General features: G+C 33.0%; 2 protein-coding genes across 2 annotated transcripts; both read left to right on the forward strand.

Annotated features, from left to right (window-relative positions):
• The first annotated feature begins 2,979 nt into the window (after positions 1-2,979).
• On the forward strand, positions 2,980-4,158 carry LOC125220827 (uncharacterized). The gene has a single exon (XM_089061094.1). The coding sequence runs from the start codon at positions 2,980-2,982 to the stop codon at positions 4,156-4,158; it is 1,179 nt and encodes a 392-aa protein (XP_088917220.1).
• A 7,485-nt stretch (positions 4,159-11,643) lies between these two features.
• LOC125217969 (7-deoxyloganetin glucosyltransferase-like) lies at positions 11,644-13,955 on the forward strand. The gene is made up of 2 exons (XM_048119552.2): positions 11,644-12,283; positions 12,885-13,955. Exons 1-2 carry the CDS (start codon positions 11,779-11,781, stop codon positions 13,802-13,804), a joined length of 1,425 nt encoding a protein of 474 aa, XP_047975509.1. The 5' UTR covers positions 11,644-11,778; the 3' UTR covers positions 13,805-13,955.
• Positions 13,956-19,734: the final 5,779 nt, after the last annotated feature.

A 19,734-nucleotide genomic window follows, 5' to 3' on the forward strand; every position in this document is an offset into this window, starting at 1 on the left:
CCGTGCACTTGTTCGTGAAGATGGAGCAGAAACTGACAATCTGCGGTGGTTGGCTTCTTCAGAAATTCGGCGGTGAAGGCTGCCCGGACGCCTTTGCAGAAGTTCAACAAACAAAGTCGCCCAGTGCATTCTCCGACGTGCAGGTATTCGTCGAATGCATCCGCCGTTTGTCCAGTAGCAAGCTGACGGATCGCCGCAGTACATTTCTGGAGCGTCGTGTGGCTAGGACGGCCAACAGCGTCGAACCCTTCTCTGAAGAACTCTTCCCGTGCCGCCAATGTGTTCGCGATATGTCAAAAATAGCGGGCGTGACATACGGAAACGGCGACGGAAGTAGATATCTCCCCACACCGGGTTCGGACTGAAGTAATCACGTTCCAACCTTGCGGCGGCTTCCTCCCGGTTACTGTGGATGTATGTCCGGCGTTGCCTAGGAGGCGCGGCGGCTTCCTCCTCCCTACGTCGATCTGCTTCTAGCGATTCTTCCATTATTCGACGCATTTGCTCAAATGGATCCATAATTGATTAAATTTGGGAGAAGAAAAAAATAAAGGAATGATTTTATAGAAGTGATTGGAGAGGAAAGAAAGAGAGATGAGAGAATAAATGTGTGTTTGTGTGTAAAATGGAGAATGGAGAAGAGTATATATAGAATATAAAAAAATAAAAATTAAAATAAAAATTAAAAATATTACCGTTCAACGGTAATATTACCGTTTTTTATTTTAATTTTAATTTTTTTTTTTTTTTGAAAAATCTGATTTTTAAAAAAAATAAAATTGAATTATGACGTCATAAATCCGACGCTCACTCGCGGGTCGGCGAGTGGGCGTCACGCCACCAGCCCGCGCGCCACGTGGCGCCGGGCGCGTGTCTCGCGACCTCGAGACTTGCCTCGCCGGGACGCGTCGGGTGTCGAGACATCTCGTCTCGTCGAGACGAGACGGGAGCCGCAATGCTGTCTCGATGCCGTCTCGTCTCGTCGAGACGAGATCGAGTCCGCAACGAGGCAGCGTTGCGGATGCTCTAAGTAGACCACACGTATTAATAAAATAAGTCAGCATTATGGAGCTCAAAAATCTATATTCGAACTCATTTTGTTTATTAAATTAACTGATTTTTAGTTTTATGTTAGTACAGCTTAGTATGATTATTAATTATGTAGTCTTGTTAATGATTAATTTAATTTCTTGTGCTCTGCACTAAATACGTAGATTCGTCTACATAAATTGAATATGAGTGCACCAATTATCGTTTTAATTAGTTTAATTAGTTGTAAGAGAGTGTTCTGACATATGCTGTTTATATGTCGTCACTATTTTTTAAAAACAATTTACTGCATTCTAGATTCCAAATAATTGAATTAATAATTTGTTAACAGCACCAATTGAAAAACCTTACAACATAGAAAGGGAATAATAGCAGTATAGCAGATAACTGTAGTTGGATTATTGAGGTTTTAACTAAGGAACTAATAATATAATTTGGTTTCACAGCTACGTTTGCAATTATATGGAAGTGTACGCATTATATACAGTTGGCGATCCAATTTGGCAGTTTAGGTATATTAAATCAATTTATTTCATATTAGTTCAAGGAAAATATACACTCTTTTACGAATAAAACAACTACTTATTTTTTTTAAGCGATGATATTTTTATATAAATAAACAAAATTTTAGCGATTCTATCTTATCGAAAAGTTTATACGAAAAAAAATTAAAATTCTGCCTGGTGAAGGCATTCATGATTTTGAAATGTTTTATTATGAAAATAATACAATTTGACAACAAATAATTAAAATTTTCAATATATTCCGTGTCGGAAGGGTGTTTTGTGATTAATACTCCTACTTTGCTAGAAGGATAATTGGTGTCTGGTTTCCTCAATTTCAACCATACTCTAGCACTATAGGATAATATGTAGGTGCACGAATGGCTAGTGAGATATATTTAATTAAGCCAATTATTACATGCAATTAATGTCAAATAACATTTTATAATCAACTATGACTAATGGGATACCGGATATGTTTGTTTAGTAAGCAATTGGCACATACCACGATTTTTTTAGAGATTTATTAGTCTAGTTGTGTATGGTGTAAAGTGTAAACCATTTATTTGCATGTATATTTCTAAGTTAAACTAGTATTTTCATCCATCCACGCACAAATTACGAAAATGTGAACAAAATTAATGGAGTATAAATCTTATTATGTATAGATAAAATATGGTGTAAATAAAATGAGTTGTGAAATATAATCTAATCAATATTTATCAAAATTATAAAAAAAATGAAATGAGATATTATACCGTGAACATCAATTTTGACAAAATGAAACATCTCACTGTGAAGGAAAAGCATATTAAACGGCAATACAGTATACAATGTTTCATACTTCATCTCGAACATTTTCAAATGAAGTTCGGTTCATTTGTTAATAGATTAGGGCATCCACAGCGGTTCACAAAATCGTCTCTATCTCATCTCGGAGAGACGAGACGGATAAGAGACGCCGCTGTGGGATGCATCCCGTCCCCATCCCGTCTCTATCTCGTCCCACGTCTCTTAGTGAAGGGGCTCCCGGCGAGACGAGACGCCACGCGCTTGGGCGACGTGGCGAGCTCCGGTTCGTGCGTGACGCCCACTCGCCGTCCCGCGAGTGGGCGTCGTTTATATCCGTTAAAATTGATTTTTTTTTATTTTTTTTTTAAAAATCAGAAAAAATTCAAAAAAATAAAATATATATATAAAAAAAATTTCAAAAATTATACTAGCCGTTTTTTACAAATTTTTAATTTTTTTAAAATTTTTTTTAAGCCCCAAATCACTTCTATAAATACCAAATCATTCCCACAAATTATCCACCATAAAAAACTCTCTATTCTCACTCAAACACACTACATTCTTCATCTCAAAACATTTTTCTTCTCCCAAATTTAATCAATTCATGGATCCATTTGAGCTAATGCGTCAACTAATGGAACAATCGCTAGAAGAAGATCGACGTAGGGAGGAGGAGGAAGCCGCGGCGCGTCAAAAGCGAACCCGGAAATACATCCATCGTGACAGGGAGCAAGCCGCCGCAAGGTTGGTACGCGATTACTTCTCTAACAACCCGAGATGGGATGATACCTACTTCCGTCGTCGTTTCCGTATGTCACGCCCGCTATTTTTGCATATCGCAAATACATTGGCGGCCCGGGAAGAGTACTTCCAAGAAGGTTTCGACGCTACTGGCCGTCCCAGTCACACGACGCTCCAGAAATGTACTGCAGCAATCTGTCAGCTTGCTACTGGACAAACGACGGATTTGTTCGACGAATACCTACACGTCGGAGAAACCACTGGGAGACTTTGTTTGATGAACTTCTGCAAAGGCGTCCGGGCAGCCTTCACCGACGAATTTCTGAAGAAGCCAAACACCGCGGATTGTCAGTTTCTGCTCCAACTTCACGAACAAGCACACGGGTTTCCCGGGATGCTCGGGAGCGTCGATTGCATGCATTGGCAATGGAAGAATTACCCAACGGCGTTGAGAGGGTCATACACGAGCGGCCACAAAGGCACCCACCCCACCGTTATACTCGAGGCCGTCGCCGACTACCGGCTATGGATTTGGCATGCGTATTTCGGGGTCCCCGGCTCGAACAACGACATCAACGTGCTCAACCACTCCGACCTCTTCACCGAAGTTCTGAATGGTAAAACGTCGGCCATCAACATCGTCGCTAACAACCGCCAGTATAAAATGGGGTACTATCTTGCCGACGGCATCTATCCGAAGTGGCCAACCTTCGTGAAGACGTTCAACAGGCATGCGAACAAAAAACAGGCTCTTTTTGCGCAGAAGCAAGAGGCTGCTCGCAAGGATGTGGAGAGAGCGTTCGGGGTTCTCCAAGCTCGATGGAACATTATCAAAGCCCCTGCTCGTACTTGGTTTATAGATAATATGGTCGACATCATGTATACGTGCATAATCTTGCACAACATGATTGTTGCCGACGAAGGACCTCAGGCGGGAAATTGGTTCGACCATGAGACCGCGGGAAGCTCTACCGCAAGTAGTCCGCCTCGTAGTGGATTGCATCCGTCTTTGGAAGAGCGGATGTGTATTCGGGCTAGGACATGTGATTCTACCGCCCACGGCCAATTTTAGGAGGATCTAATGGAGCACATTTGGGCAAAATTTGGCAACGAGTAGACGCAAATGATCTTCATTAGATAGCTCTTTGCCTCCATTTTTTTTAATGGTGTGTATTTTTATTTTTTTAGGATTTTAATTATGTGTGTTTTTAACTTTTTAGGATTTTAATTATGTATTTTTTTTTATTTTTAGGATTTTAAATTGTAATTTTATTTTATTTAATGAAACGTGTTTTTTATTAATTGGATTTGTTGAAAATAAAAATGAAAAATGAAATTGAATGAATAGATAAAAGATGAGATGGTTAAGAGATGGATGGATGTGGGTGCTATCTCTTAGTTAAGAGATGGAGTGAAAAGTACAGTGGAGCCCATGAATAGTGAAGAGATAAGACGGTTAAGAGACGGATAAGAGACACTGCTGTGGATGCCCTTAGTCCATATTTAATTTACCCAAGAATGGGTATATTATAGTAGTACTAATCATCATCGGTATATTAAATAAATAATCTAAATTAATAAGGTTCTTAGTAATGTATGAAAATCAACAAAAAGAGCATTCACACAAAGGAGAATTCAATGAATCTTGTCATGATTATAAATTTCCAATACCAACTAAAAGAGCATAAGTCCATCAGAATCGCAACACCACAAGATTCTATATGAAGAAAAAAGTTATTGGTTTTACAAAAATAAAACTGAAAAATTATTTAGTAAATTCACACGTTTTTTTTATTTTTATTATTTACTACTACTATTAATCTTAGTCGAACCCCAGTCACCGAAAGTGAAACTTATTATTTTATGGGCAACCAAAAAGTAAGTTTAAAAAAAAGTTTCATGGGCTCGAATAATATGGTCACGTGATTATAATAATTTAATTCCTTTATCCATGAAACAAAGTGCCAAAAAGATAAAGGTCTGATAAAATTTAGGGTGCCCAAATTCATTGAATTACTTTTTTGCACCTACTAAAGTTATGATGAAGTACATAGAAAGTGAGCCCAATCTAATAAGTACTCCTACAGGAGTATATGTAATTAAACGTGACTTTGTACAAAATAATAAATAGGCTAGCCATAATTCTCAACATAAGAAAATTAAGTTGTGGAAAATCGCGAAGCTTGTGTGGTCGGTCTTGCAATTTTAAAAATTATTTGAAAAATTGGAAAAATTGTATTACTCCGTATTCATATAATTGCTGAAAAATCATACGTAAATGTTATTGTCAATGAACTAAACAATGTTGTCTATTTATTCATAAATAACATTGTTTGATTTAAATAATAAAGATTGTACATGTAAATTACATGTGATCTATCATACCTGTCTAATGTTGGATTTTTATGAATGATTTCAGCTGTTTTTTTACAACTGATTGTTTAAAGGTAAGTGACTATTTAGATTTTGACCAAATCTCATATTTTAAACAACTTAGACAATATTAGGAGAATATTTTAGGGAGCTATTCGATTCGCAAATTATATCCAGAGATTAAATATGTATTGCTATTATATTTGGTATGTGACATTAATCTCACAACTTTTCATAAATGATTAATCATATGATAATTAGTCATAATCACTCCCTTCAACTAAAATAATTTCACAACTCAATTTTAGATGAATTATTATATGATATTTTGTGATTATAATTTAACGACACTTATAGTTACTAATTAGGATTAAAAGTTGGGATCATATATTTAACGATGTCATAATACTAATGGGTAACGTGCATGCCTTCGATATGCAAAATGGGTGTTGTAATTCAAACAAGATGCGCTACAGATAACCACCAATTTGTTAACAATTGCTAGGAATTAGTGCCTAAAAATTTTAGTTATCGAACTATATCGTAAAATAATAAGCTGAAAACTATTACTCCATTAATTATTATGTTCGAAATTGGAGCATGCATCTTTACTTTCGCTATAGCTTAAGAAACCTATTCATTATATTATGTTTATAATTGTAGGAAAAAACCTGGTTAGCTGAAGAAAATTATTTTACAAATTTTCTAGAATAAATTATCACTGGCTTTAGTTTCCTTTTGCAATCTCAGGTGACGACTTTATTGGATCGGTTCAGATTCACAATAATCATTTAATGAATTAAATAATCAAACAAAATTATTATAAAACAAATCAAACTTTATAACATCAAACTAAAGCATCATATATAGAAATTGAAGAAAGCTAGGCATATCCTTTAATTCATATTTAAATTTTAAATTCTCTTTTTTCTTTTTAGTTTAAACATATCCTTTTTAAAATCTGTAAATTAATTTGATAATTGTGGAGCAAATTTATTTCCCACGAAGGGTCTATAAATGTCACGGGTGAGATAATGGCTTGTAGTTTAAACAGCTAAATAAATGAAGTCCTCAATTTAATTTCAATAATTAAATAGATCAAAGTAGTGAACTAAATCGCTCTCGAAGTGAAATTCTCTAATTATGCATGTAAAATTGGTTATATATAGATCATCAGTCTATGTATAAATATGGAGTATGTATTTTCTCGTTTGTTTGTTTTTTTTTGTTTTTTTTTTTTTGTTATTTAACGACAAATGATGATAGTAATGATTGTTTTTCCTATTACATTTACGAGCTTTTGATTTTGAGACAAATATAACCTATAACCTATCATAAGCATTTGCCACTCCTATAAAACATGTGAAAACTCGTGGCCTGGGTTATGGATTAATTAGAAAGTCATATCTTCAATTATGTACATTTGATTAAGTTATAAATTTAATGGGAGTTACGTATACACTCATATGGGATTGACAAATTGTGTGGGCTAATTAGATAAGGCCAGTTTGAATCCAATTTCAGCCCATTTACATCCAAATGAGACAAAAAAGCCCTATATTTCCAACTGAGAGACCAATTAATTATCCATTATCATTTTTCATACATAATGCTAGTTCCAGTGTTGAATTACAAAACATATCTTGAGTTTAAATGAATGTGAATAAAGTAGTACTCCATCTAGTCAATAGTTTGAACATATATATGGGAAGTTTACATGAGTAGGAGTACTATTATGTGGCCCACTAAATTTACAATTTTACTGTGATGATATAGAAAAAAGAATTAATTTATTCTGTTTTATGGAGTAGTTTAATAGTACTATATGGGTCTCTTAAAATGGTTTCTTTTATCATTTCAAAATATTCACAAAAATTAGTCACTTTCGTCTAAACACAACATCAAAGCGTATTATATTCAATATATTTATTATTTCTAATACATGACCTGCTTTTATTTACACACTATATTTTTTTTTCCAGTAGGTCTCATGTGTGTGCACACGCACCATGAACCAGGGGCATATCTACACGGAGGAAGAGATGGGCAATTGCCCCACCTCATATTTTCCACTCTATATATATAGTACATATTTTAAAATTTGTTTCTTTTAATCTCTCACTAAATGCCCTTCCTCAAATTCTTAAAATTTCATCATATATAAATTTGCCATTTTCCTATAAATTTCTAGCTCCGACCCTGCCATGAACTCTTACAGTTTACAAAAGAGTGAGAGAAGGAAAGGGGGGAGGCGACGGTGACAGCGGCGGCGGTGGTAGTAGTAACGGGGAGGAGGATGTGAAAGTTGAAGGAAGAATCAAACCACAAACAAGAATGAAAAACTGAATGCTTTGATCTTGATGATCACAAAATATAGAACTACAAAGCGATAATATGTGCACAAGAGTTACGTGGTTCGGTTCAAGATTCAAGAACCTACATGGACAGAAAAAGAGAGACTTGATCTTTTTAAACTTTGATTAGCACAATTTTAAATGTTATTCTTAGTTATACATCAAGCTGTTAGGACAGTCGACTGCAATATTAGTTTGATATTATACGCTTTGAGTCAAGTCTGTACGGATTTATTTTTGGATCACTCTCAAAAAGCCTCAAACTAATTAAGGTTAGACAGAAATTATATACACCTTCTAACTTCCCCCACTCATCCAATGTGAGATGAGTTTATACCCCAACACAAGCCATTAGCCATTTTTAAGTTCGTAACACATCTCTATACCTATATTTGAGTGAGGTAATGGGGGAGTAGTAATTATCTACCGCTCCCTCTCTCTTATTATAAGTGAGGCGTACTCCCTTTTGAATCGTCTTATTATAAGTGACATATTTCTTTTTATGGCAAAAAACAACATTATATTTTTCTCTTATTTTATTCACTCTTTTACTTTTTCTCTCTACTTTTTTCGCATTTCTATTTTATTTTCTTTTCATTTAACCACTAAACACTACTACTATCTAAAAATATGTCACATACAATGGGATGAAGAGAATACCTTATTTGTAAGTTATTACTCCCTCCGTCCCACAATAATTGTCACTCTTATTGTGAGCACGAGTTTTAAGAAATGTAAAGAAAAGTTGGTTGAAAAAGTTAGTGGAATGTGAGACTCACTTTTTTATATTGGATTTATAATAAAATGTGAGTGAAGTGGGTTAGTGGAATGTGAGATCTACTTATCATTTATGGTAAAAATGAAGTGTGATAATTATTATAGGACGAACCGAAATTGAATATAGAGTCACAATTATTATAGGATGGAGGAATTATTATATTGAACGTATTTTATCTGTACATGTTTAATGTCAAATAATTAATGATGGGTGACCACCACATTGAGTAATAGAGACTCACACATTAACTTTACTGAAATAGTATTTCTCTGCAATGGAAATTTATTTATGACCTCGATAAAAACATATTGAAAACAAACTTTATCATCGTAGCAATTTATAAAATCAAAGTTCGAACAATTCATAATTCATATATTTTAAAAAAATTGCGTTTCACACAAATGTTCTTTATGACAAAAATGCTTAGAGCTAAATTTGCAGAACAGTAAATAGCAGTAATGCATTTTACAGTAAAAACAACAAAAACAATAACAGATTTTATGTCCAAAATCACTATAAAAGAAAATTTGGCATATTTACAAATGTAAATTAAAGTATTATAATCGATATATGTAACCATAACAAAGTTAGAACTCGAAAATAATTTTATTAAAATATAGAAGAGTAGAAATACCGTTCGGGTACGTGGTGGTTCCACAATTATGTCACTCGTCGTGTATCGCAACTATTAATGGGGGTGGCAACAAATTTAAATAAATGCAAGAAAAATCTACTGTCTAATTTGACCATTTATATCGTGTCACTTTCATTTGCTTGTTTCGAGAATTTGGTAGAATTTGCATATTCTATTTCTAAAATTTAATATTGGATCGGACGCATAAAATCAATTCTTGATAATTTAAATAGGAAAGATATCCATTGCATGATTGAACTATTTCAACCATTGGAGTCATTTGTAGTACTTTCTTTGTCCCATTTGAATTTATTAAATATTTAAAAAATGTAATATTACTGTATTTATCATACAAACTTTAAGTTTAGACCATAGGTACGAAAAACAAAAAATACTTTATTTAAATCGAGTAATTTTACTACTAATTGGTGCTGAAAAATTAGACTAGTTTCCTATCTACAGATATTTTTAGAGAATTATTGTTTGTAACTTATTGTTTCTGCATTCCTATATTCTACTGCTTTACAATATACACACTACTTAAAGTAAATTCTCACAGTAATACACACACACTTAACTTGCGTTAATTATTAAAAGAAAAAATAGGACACGTTTTTAATAAACATTAATTAATTCAACGCCACACTTTACATGTACTGAAATAATTAAACTAAAATAATCAACGCACAGTACGAATAGAGGAATTAATCCAACTGCGTTTAGACGTAAGATAAATATGTCATCATGGCGCTGATACTAAAAATAAAGAAATGTTACCATATTAATCTAACGCAATACTATCACTTTCATATTAGTAAAGTCTAAGAATCGATAATATGGACTAAATGAAAATGATATTTATTCACTAATAGTCATGATAATTTAAATAAAGATATTTTTTGGTAAACACTTTAACAAAGTGCTCCAACCAGTAGCTAGGATGTCGATAGATAGTCCATAATACTGTAGTTTTAAGTGAGACATTACAATCGAAAATCGGTACTACATTCCTATCAAAACAAGATCTACACGACAAAACCAAAAGAGAGAATCAAGCCAACACATATAAAATGTAGAGCTTATAGAGAATCATTTTTAGTTAATTCATCCTGAAAATTTACAATAGTGATTTAAGTCTAGATAATTTAACTTTCAATGCAATAATTTTATTATTTTTATCATATTTTTTGGAATAACCCATTCCCAATAAGGACGTTTTCAAATGAAAATATATAAATATTGTGAGAATTGTGAAATAATTTTTGCCTTCTATATGATTTTTTTTTAAATATCTCTATGTTTGATGAATATAGTATTACAATGAATTCAAAATCCTCTCATAACGATTTTTTTAATTTTTCAGTAGAAGTTAATTTCACTACGAACTACTATTATTTATAGTAATAAGCTGAAACGTTGAATACGTATCTTTTTATTTATTACAGTTTTCACATCGAAATCGATTTCTTATTTGACATAAATGTCGGTCGCCCACTTATCTACATAGTCGTAGCTTACACATTAGTTTAATATATATTAAATTCATATCTTAAGCTAAATTATTAAAAAAATCAATGAGCTGCCGATTGCGGTGCACTACTGTTCGATTTTGGTTTAGTTTTACATTCGCAAGTCTTTCTTATTTTTAATTTATTATTATTATTATTATTATGCTTATCTATAGCCATTTTTATACACCATTTGAATATCTCATACTATATCTTTATTTGGATGGTTACCAATAAAGGTTACATTTTTTTTTTCTTTAGTAATTAAGTGAACTTCACATTCCATAAATTCATTTAACTTATAATAATAATTATAAAATTAATATATTAAAGTAGGATCTATATTTTATTAATTTATATTTCCTATTTTCTTTCCCAAAGTCAAATAATTTATTAACATATGCACTGATCAATTTAACGGATAGCACTTTTATATGGTACTTTGCCTTTGGTATTAGATTTTTCAGATTTTGTTATTAACTTTTCAGATGTTTGCATTTTTAGCATTGAATTGTTTGAATTTTTTGATAGAATCGGATTTTTACTAGTTTAAATTTCAGATTTTCAAAATCAGATTTGATTGGGAGAAATTTTGAATTCTCACCATACGGAATACAGTAGTATTATAGTATTTTCATTCTATTTAAATTTAAAATATTAATTTTTAAATTCCATAATCTACTATTTAAATTTAAAATATTAATTTTTAAATTCCATAATCTAAAAAAATTTGTCACATGACGTATTCGCTAGCGTAACGCATGTCGATAATAAAGATTACAGTACAAAATTTATTCCCCCATTATGCAAGTGCAAAAGTCAATTGTGATCACTGCTAGTTTTTGACTTCCCATTAAATTTAATATAAGTTGTGAAATCAATGCATACATATGGTCCTTTGCTATCTATAAATAACTCAACAAAATTGCTCCCATGTCACCATAACTTCCCATTCTCCAAAACACAATACAAACCAAATCAAACCACGTATCCTTCTTCTAATCGCGAACGAAGAGAGTATAATAAAAATCCGCAAACCGATATCATGGGTGCACAAAAACCTCATGCAATTTGCATCCCATTTCCCGCCCAAGGCCACATAAACCCGATGCTCAAGCTCGCCAAGCTCCTCCACGACGAAGGCGGCTTCCACATCACCTTCGTCAACACCGAGTACAACCACCGCCGCCTCCTCAAGGCCCGCGGGGCCAACGCCCTCGACGGCCTCCCCACCTTCCGCTTCGAGACGATCCCCGACGGCCTCCCACCTTCGGAGACTGCGGACGCAACCCAAGACATACCGTCCTTGTGCGAGTCCACCACCACCACGTGCCTGGCCCCCTTCAAGCAACTTATCGCACAGCTCAATGAGGCCGGGGACGCACCCCCTGTCTCGTGCATTGTCTCGGACGGCGTCATGAGCTTCACCCTTGACGCCGCGGCCGAGCTAGGCCTCCCCGAGGTTTTGTTTTGGACTACTAGCGCGTGTGGCTTTTACGCTTACACACAGTTTGAAAAGATTAAAAAAATGGGATATGCTCCACTTAAAGGTACATGCATGTTTTATTATTCAAATATAACCTATAGTCTATATATGTACAGTTTTTTGGCCAACTATACATAAAGAGTTTGTGTTTGGATTCTAAGTCGATCGAAATAATTAAACAGAGGGACCTAACATTACTATGCTATTTATTATCGTGTCGGTGGATGACAATTAAAAAAATACATAGGTATTCAATCTAATCGAGAGTATATTGAAGAAACTGAGTCAAGATTTTGATTGATACACTTGGCTTCTTCCACTATCAATAGCGTTTTAATCAGTTATTATTCGTTTAATTACAACTAATATTCATGTTTCTACATCTAAATTAATCCTCCTTTATTTGTTCTAAGTTTCTATTTTTAATTTTGCTATTATATTCCTATTGAACTTGACGTGCTTTGTATGATTTGAACATTTTTCATTCTTAAGAAATTATCATGTTAAATCTTTTAAATTTTGTTCATATCAACTTGATGATGATCCTAGCTTGTCTAGATAAGTATGGATAATCCTTCTCTTATAAGGCATTTTAAAGGGTGACTGACTCATTTCTAGTATACTAGTATAAAATTATGACATTCGTTCCGACATTTAATTTGCAGACACGGCCGACTTAACCAACGGATATCTAGACACGGTGGTGGACGGAATCCCCGCCATGAAAGGCATGCGCTTGAGAGACATCCCGAGCTTCATCCGCACCACGGATCCAGACGACTTCATGATCCGGTTCATCTTTCAAGAGACCACACGTGCCAAACGCGCCTCCGCAATCATACTAAACACATTCGATGCTCTCGAGCAAGACGTGCTCGACGCGCTCTCCGCATTCCTCCCGCCCACATACGCGGTCGGACCGCTCCACTTACTCGAAACCGGTCTAACCGACCGGTTGGACCGGCTTGGTTCAAACTTATGGAAGGAAGAATCGGATTGCCTTAACTGGCTCGATTCTCAAGAACCCGGTTCGGTTGTTTATGTGAACTTCGGGAGCATAACCGTGATGACACCCGGTCAGCTCACCGAGTTCGCATGGGGACTGGCCAACAGCGGCCGGTCCTTTTTGTGGGTCATCCGCCCCGACCTCGTCTCCGGGGACAACGCGGTTTTGGAGCCGGGGTTTCTGGAGGAGACGAGGGGGAGGGGGCGGATGGCGAGCTGGTGCCCCCAGGAGAGGGTGCTGAGGCACCCTGCTGTTGGGGGGTTTCTGACGCACAGTGGGTGGAATTCGACTCTGGAGAGCATGTCGAGCGGGGTCCCGATGATCTGCTGGCCGTTTTTCGCGGAGCAGCAGACGAATTGCTGGTACTGCTGCAACCAATGGGGGGTGGGGAAGGAGATTGGTGGTGATGTGAAGAGGGGTGAGGTGGAGAAGCAGGTGAGGAGTTTGATGGTGGGGGAGGAGGGGGAGGAGATGAGGAGGAGGGCGGCGGTGTGGAAGAATCTTGCGGCGGAGGCGGCGAAAGGGGCGTCGCGAAGGAATCTGCGTAAGGTTATTGAAGTTTTGTTGGTGAAAGTTTGAGGTTTGAAATTTACGTGTACTGTTTTGTGTGTATTTTCATATTATAATTTTGCTTTTCGGACTATAAACCTCAATATTACCAGAAATTAAATGACTGAGGAATAGTATTTAGAAACATGAAATAATATTATTGTGAAATATTTTTATTTTATTCCATTTTTGTTTATAATGTGCAGTTGAATGACACGTTAAATTTAATAAAAATAAAACCGACTATGATAATTTGGAATTGTAATCGATATAGTTCCTGTGTTGGATAGGATGGTCATCAATATCGTGGTGTTGTTCTCCACTTAAATTTGGAGATAGAACAATTTAAATCTCATCATTTCTTGGTATTTATCTACTTCCAAGTAATTTTAATATTTTTATTTTTTTTATCTTCGATGAGAGAATTTATTACTAGTGTTCAACAGTAGTATATTTTAACATTTTTCTTTCTTTTCTTTGGTCTAGAAAAATTTCACCGAATTAAGAGTAAAGTGTCTTATATATATAGTGCTAAAAAACTGTATTGAACGTAGAACGAAAATTGTTTGGGGGCGACACAATAATTAGTTTAGGCTGATTTTTAGTTTTTGAGATAAAATAATATAAAGATACGATCTAGAATTGAATTATGAGATTATTCTAGTCATAGGAGATTAATTATGATTAATTATTCTATAATTATTTATCTAGGATTGAATTGTAGGGTTAAATCTCATGAACTAAACAGTAAACACACTACAAATTTAATCTCAGATACAATTTTGTGAACGAAACACCCCCAAATTTTAATTCAAACAATAGTTGATTGGTTGATAGAGACAAAATTTTATAGATAATCATAAGATATTGGGTAGAATCTACTCATTATATCAAATTAAATAAGGGATATTGACATCTAATATCATCAAATTAAATAAGGGATATTGACATCTAATATCATGAAACTTTTAAAAAGTTAGATTATGCCATAAACTTTAAAATTGTCAAATAATATCATGAACTTTACCCTGAGTTTGTTTTTTCACACGAATGAAAATTTTTCCACAAATAATATTATGATATGGATTTTTTTTTTGTAATTTCTCAACAACAATTTTGAGAGCTTCAAGTTTTTCAATATTTGAAGATAGTTTCTTGAAGCACACCCTCCAAAATTGTTCTTCAATCTATTAAAATAACATGAATTTTTTCATTCGTGGAAAAAAACAAATAAGATAAAATTTGTAATATTATTTATTAATTTTAAAGTTCGCGATAAAAACTAACTCTTTTAAAAGTTTCGTTATACTAAATACCGATATCCCACTAAACAATTATTTATACTTTACAGATATGCATTATACGTGTTTGTATTTTGATATATTTCACTGATCCATTAAAATAACAATAAGAAGAGTACTATATGCATATTTTTTTGGAATATATGCAATAGTTAAAGGCTACATATTTTACTACGCCTGGGCCCACTCATAAGACCATGAAGTACTTTTACAAATTTTATTAAGCCTATTCTGTCCAGTCCTTGTTGTACTAATATTTACTGGGCCTGGAAGGCCCAAATTATAATATTCTGATTACTCTTTTCTTCTTGTTTTTTTCGAAAGGTGGATACTCTTTGTTAGACGTTACTCAGAATCGAAATTAATATTTTTCCGTTAAAATAACATTTTAAAATCAAACAAAATAAACATACCAATAAAATTAACATTTAAAGAGAATCTATATACATATATAAAAGGCGAGTTTTAACTTTAATATTGAATTATTTTTAATTTTGGGTATAAATTTAAATATTTAAAACTTTGAGGCAAATATAGATATTTGTAGTAACTGGAATTAATATTTACGTGTAATAAATGTCATGAAATAAATTAGTCTAAATTGTTATTCCTATTTATAAAAATTATTAATTTCCTCTATATCTATCAAGTACTACTAAATCATGTAACGGATTCCATGGTCACAATTGAGGTAACCGCCAATGGTGTGGGAAAATAATTAAATGGCCTTAATTTGTAGACAATCTATACAATATATGAAAGGCGAGTTTTAGGGGTGTTTAGGAAAATAAGAAGAATTTTAGGGGTATTTAGAGAAATGCCCATTTAAAATAGATATTAAATAAATTAAAAATATATAAAATGTGTGATTAAGTGTTAACTGGTTTTTTAGTTTCCATAAGTAGTGGATTAGTGGTATAGTTAGTGGTAATGTTGCACAACAACATATAGCCGAAGAAAAGCAAGACTTGAAAACAAAACATTTTCTAACTCTTAAATATGTTTCATGCTAATGATGTTGGAGTTCAAGATTGGAGGGTTACAATTTATTCTCTTCGTTCGTGCTCTCAAATACAGTTTTGAGTAATAGAGATGCTAGAGAAAAAGCAAATAATTTCGTACTTTGCACGAGTTGCGGCTTCACTCATGCAGTTTTATCTTTGATGTAAGTACGCGGTTTGTTTTGTTCCGGGCTGTAGTTTTTGTACACTAGATAGAGTTATATAACCAAATGCACCACACACCTTTCTCCACATTTTAATATGTGTGTTTTTCCGAAGTTTGTTAGCCATCTATTTCTGCATTCTTTTACAAATTTTTGGTTAATAACGGGAGCTTCAAGTAAATTGATGTTCAATTATCGCATTATTGTGTGTAAAATTGTTAGGGTGGAAATTAATTTTTTATGGAGTAAATTTAAGAATTAATATGCCACCAATTTGCAGCATAATCCTAATATACTTTTTTAACTATAAATACTACTACTTCCGAATTGGATTTTTACATTCCAAGTTGATCGACGGATTTTCTAGAGTAAATTTAATTTAATATTCTTCATGTATGTTGTTTTACATTTGATTAGTCTTCTTTTTCTATTTTTACTCAGATCAACGACGGACTCAAGTGAAGTTGGAAAACTTCATAATCAACATTCAAAAGACGACATCTTTGCCTTCAACCCTACAAAAATTAAGAATAATAGAAAGGGAACAAGAAATAGAGATATTATTGTTGTTTAGCAAATTGGAGAAGAGAAACTTAGGGAGAAGTACCGTGCAATCAGCGAGGATGAGAAAATTTGTAGAAGAAAAATGGATGTAAAGCCTCTTATTTCTTTTCATTTTTAATTTTAAGTTATATTTTATATTTTATTCTATGAATTTATCTAGCTGTCTCATATTTGTAATATATGCTTACTTTATTTCATTCCTTTTTTTAAATTATTTTTCAAATACTTACAAAAAAAAAGGTTTTATTTATATCCAAAGAAGTGGAATTTTATAGCGTATATACTTAAAATTCTTATTTACTCAAAAAATGGGCTATTAATTTTTAATTTTGAATCTATACATATATAAAACAGTAAAAGGGGAGTTTTGGAGAAAATAATAAAATTGTCATTTGAACAATTTTATATTAATATTAAATAAAAAAATGTAAATGCCACTTTAATAGTTATAAATTTTTGCAATAAATAAAAAAAGTTTTTTTTTATTGTTATGATGAATAAATGGGGGAAGTCAAAGGGATGGAGGAAGTGAAAAAGGTTTTGGAAATAAATTTTGATGCTTATATTTGGAATATAAATGGGGGAAACGACCCATAAAAAGATTGCAAAAATTTCAGCCTAACGATAGTGGGGTTTAGTTGCCACCTGCTTCGTATCTGCAATGAGATTAAAAACAAAGGTACAAGAAATTTGTTTGATTTCCTCACTTTTCCGTTATTTGTGAGTATTTAATTGCGTTATGCATTATTGGAATCAACTAAGCTCAAGTTTAACTATTTCCATAAAAATTGTTTTTATATAAATTTGATTTTGTGGTTGATTTTTTTCTTTAATTTATTAATTAATACTTAGTATTATTTTATTTCCTTAAATACACTCTTAACTCTAATTTTTATATGTTGGTAATGTGCATTTCCATTTTTTTTATTGGATATCTAAAAGATTTTAATTAATACTTGTAGACTAATATTAATATTACAAAATTTTATTTTTTCCTTTTAGTGTATAATAATTTTATAATATATTCAATTTTACAAATAAATATAACGTGCCGTGCATCGCACGGGAGAGATACTAGTGAATATAAAAAAACCAGTTCAAAATAAATCAACGATAATATTTTCCCAATTTTAATCATTATAGTGTTTAACTATTGATTTTTTAAAAAAGTCATTACACTCTTAAACGGAGACGGAGGGAGTATTTATTTATATCTTAATTCGTGTTAACTCAATAATAATTTCAAATAACTATTATATATACGGTTCCTTTTATATTTATTAGTATTAGTAATAAATTTAAATGAAACTATTTGCCTCTAATAAAAGTACGCTATCCATTGTTTGGCCAGCTAACACAATCAATCAATAAAACGGTGCCGTCTTCTTCACAAAGTTGGACGAATCTTAAGTGGACAGCTCAATTCATTTATTCCTTTTTTGCAAATAGGGTGAAACCCCAAACTCAAAGAGTTTGAGCCCCCTTATCCCGGCCCAATAGCACTGTGAGGAGTGTTCAATCAAGATATATAGTGGCCCACTAAGAGGGAGTGTCATAATCCACTATCCTTCCAAGACTTCATACTTGTGCCTAAGAGGTGTTGCAACTACACAACAATAGTGAGAATTGATCCTAGCCATTCTTGCAAATCTGTCCCTCCGAAACTAATTGCATTGCCACTGCCGGCTGCTCAATTCATTTAATGATATTCACGTAGCAAGTCTTATTTTGCATATTACATATTCTATTTTTTGAAATGGAGGGAAAAGAAAATAAAGTCTTTTACTTTGTTTGACATGATTAACTAATGTGAATTCAGTAATTTTATTCATGAAATCATAATTGAATCAACAAATGAACGATGCTACTTGGGCCAGGTCATTTGATTGGATCTGTTAATAATTTTCAAGTCGCGATTAGTTAGGCTATATATATATCACTAGCTTTAGGGATACAATAAAAAACATACTCAGTATTTTAATAAATCTAAATTTGGATTTGTACTTTCAATTTAACGAACTACTAATTTAATTGACATTGCTAGTCCACTACACTAATATTTATTTTTGGGGCTTATTTTATGGATCAATATCGATGCCGGCAAAACATTAAATATTCCGATGTAGATTCCATAAAATTACTACTTGCAATATTACTAGAAAACAAATCTTATGTTTCTCACGACCCTTTACGTTTAATAAACCAATATACTTAATCTATCTGAAATTAATAAAATAGTACTCCCTCCTTTCCACAAAGATTGTCCCGTTTTTCTATTTCGGTTCGTTCTACAAAGTTTGTCTTATTTGACATTTTACTATTTTTGATAATGGACCTCATATTCCACTAACTCATTCCTACTCACATTTTATTATAATACTAATATATAAAAGTAGAACTCATATTTCACTAACTTTTTCAACTCACTTTCCATTATAGAATATTTCTTAAAACTTGTGTCCGGTCAAAGTGGGACAATCTTTATGAGACGGAGGGAGTAGTTTTCTAGTTTTTTTGCTTATAATAAATAATCACATTTATTTATGTTAAACTCCATTCTACAATAAAATGGATGTTTTTTTCACTAATAGTTCTTAATTATTTTTTCTTTCACTATCATTTATCAATTTTACGTTAAAATTCAAATTATTCACAATTAAAAATTATTATTACCTGACTTTTTTTTTTTGAAATATTGAGATAAGTAGTAATAATGCAACTGTGCCGCTTTCACACGACCGACACGTCACCTGATCTGTTCTCAACAATCCAAATTCCAATCCATACTACTGTCGGTGAATTAAATGAGTATTTAATTTTAATAAATTCAAGTTAAGCGACGATGTCGTATTAAGGAGATTAAATAAGATCGCATTTATTAGTACTCACTACATTACACAGATGTAGTCATCATAGTTTTAACTATTCAG

This window comes from Salvia hispanica, chromosome 1 (genome assembly GCF_029641045.1).
Source record: "Salvia hispanica isolate PSC_SH4W2 chromosome 1, Shi_PSC_v1, whole genome shotgun sequence".
NCBI lineage: Eukaryota > Viridiplantae > Streptophyta > Magnoliopsida > Lamiales > Lamiaceae > Salvia > Salvia hispanica.

What these genes read in the sequence shown, in the direction of transcription:
- LOC125220827 (XM_089061094.1), top strand. Translation starts at nt 2,980, where the DNA reads ATGGAACAATCGCTAGAAGAAGATCGACGTAGGGAGGAGGAGGAAGCC.
- LOC125217969 (XM_048119552.2), top strand. Translation starts at nt 11,779, where the DNA reads ATGGGTGCACAAAAACCTCATGCAATTTGCATCCCATTTCCCGCCCAA. An exon ending in GGGATATGCTCCACTTAAAG is followed by an intron (nt 12,284 to 12,884) that starts GTACATGCATGT and finishes TTTAATTTGCAG; the next exon opens with ACACGGCCGACTTAACCAAC.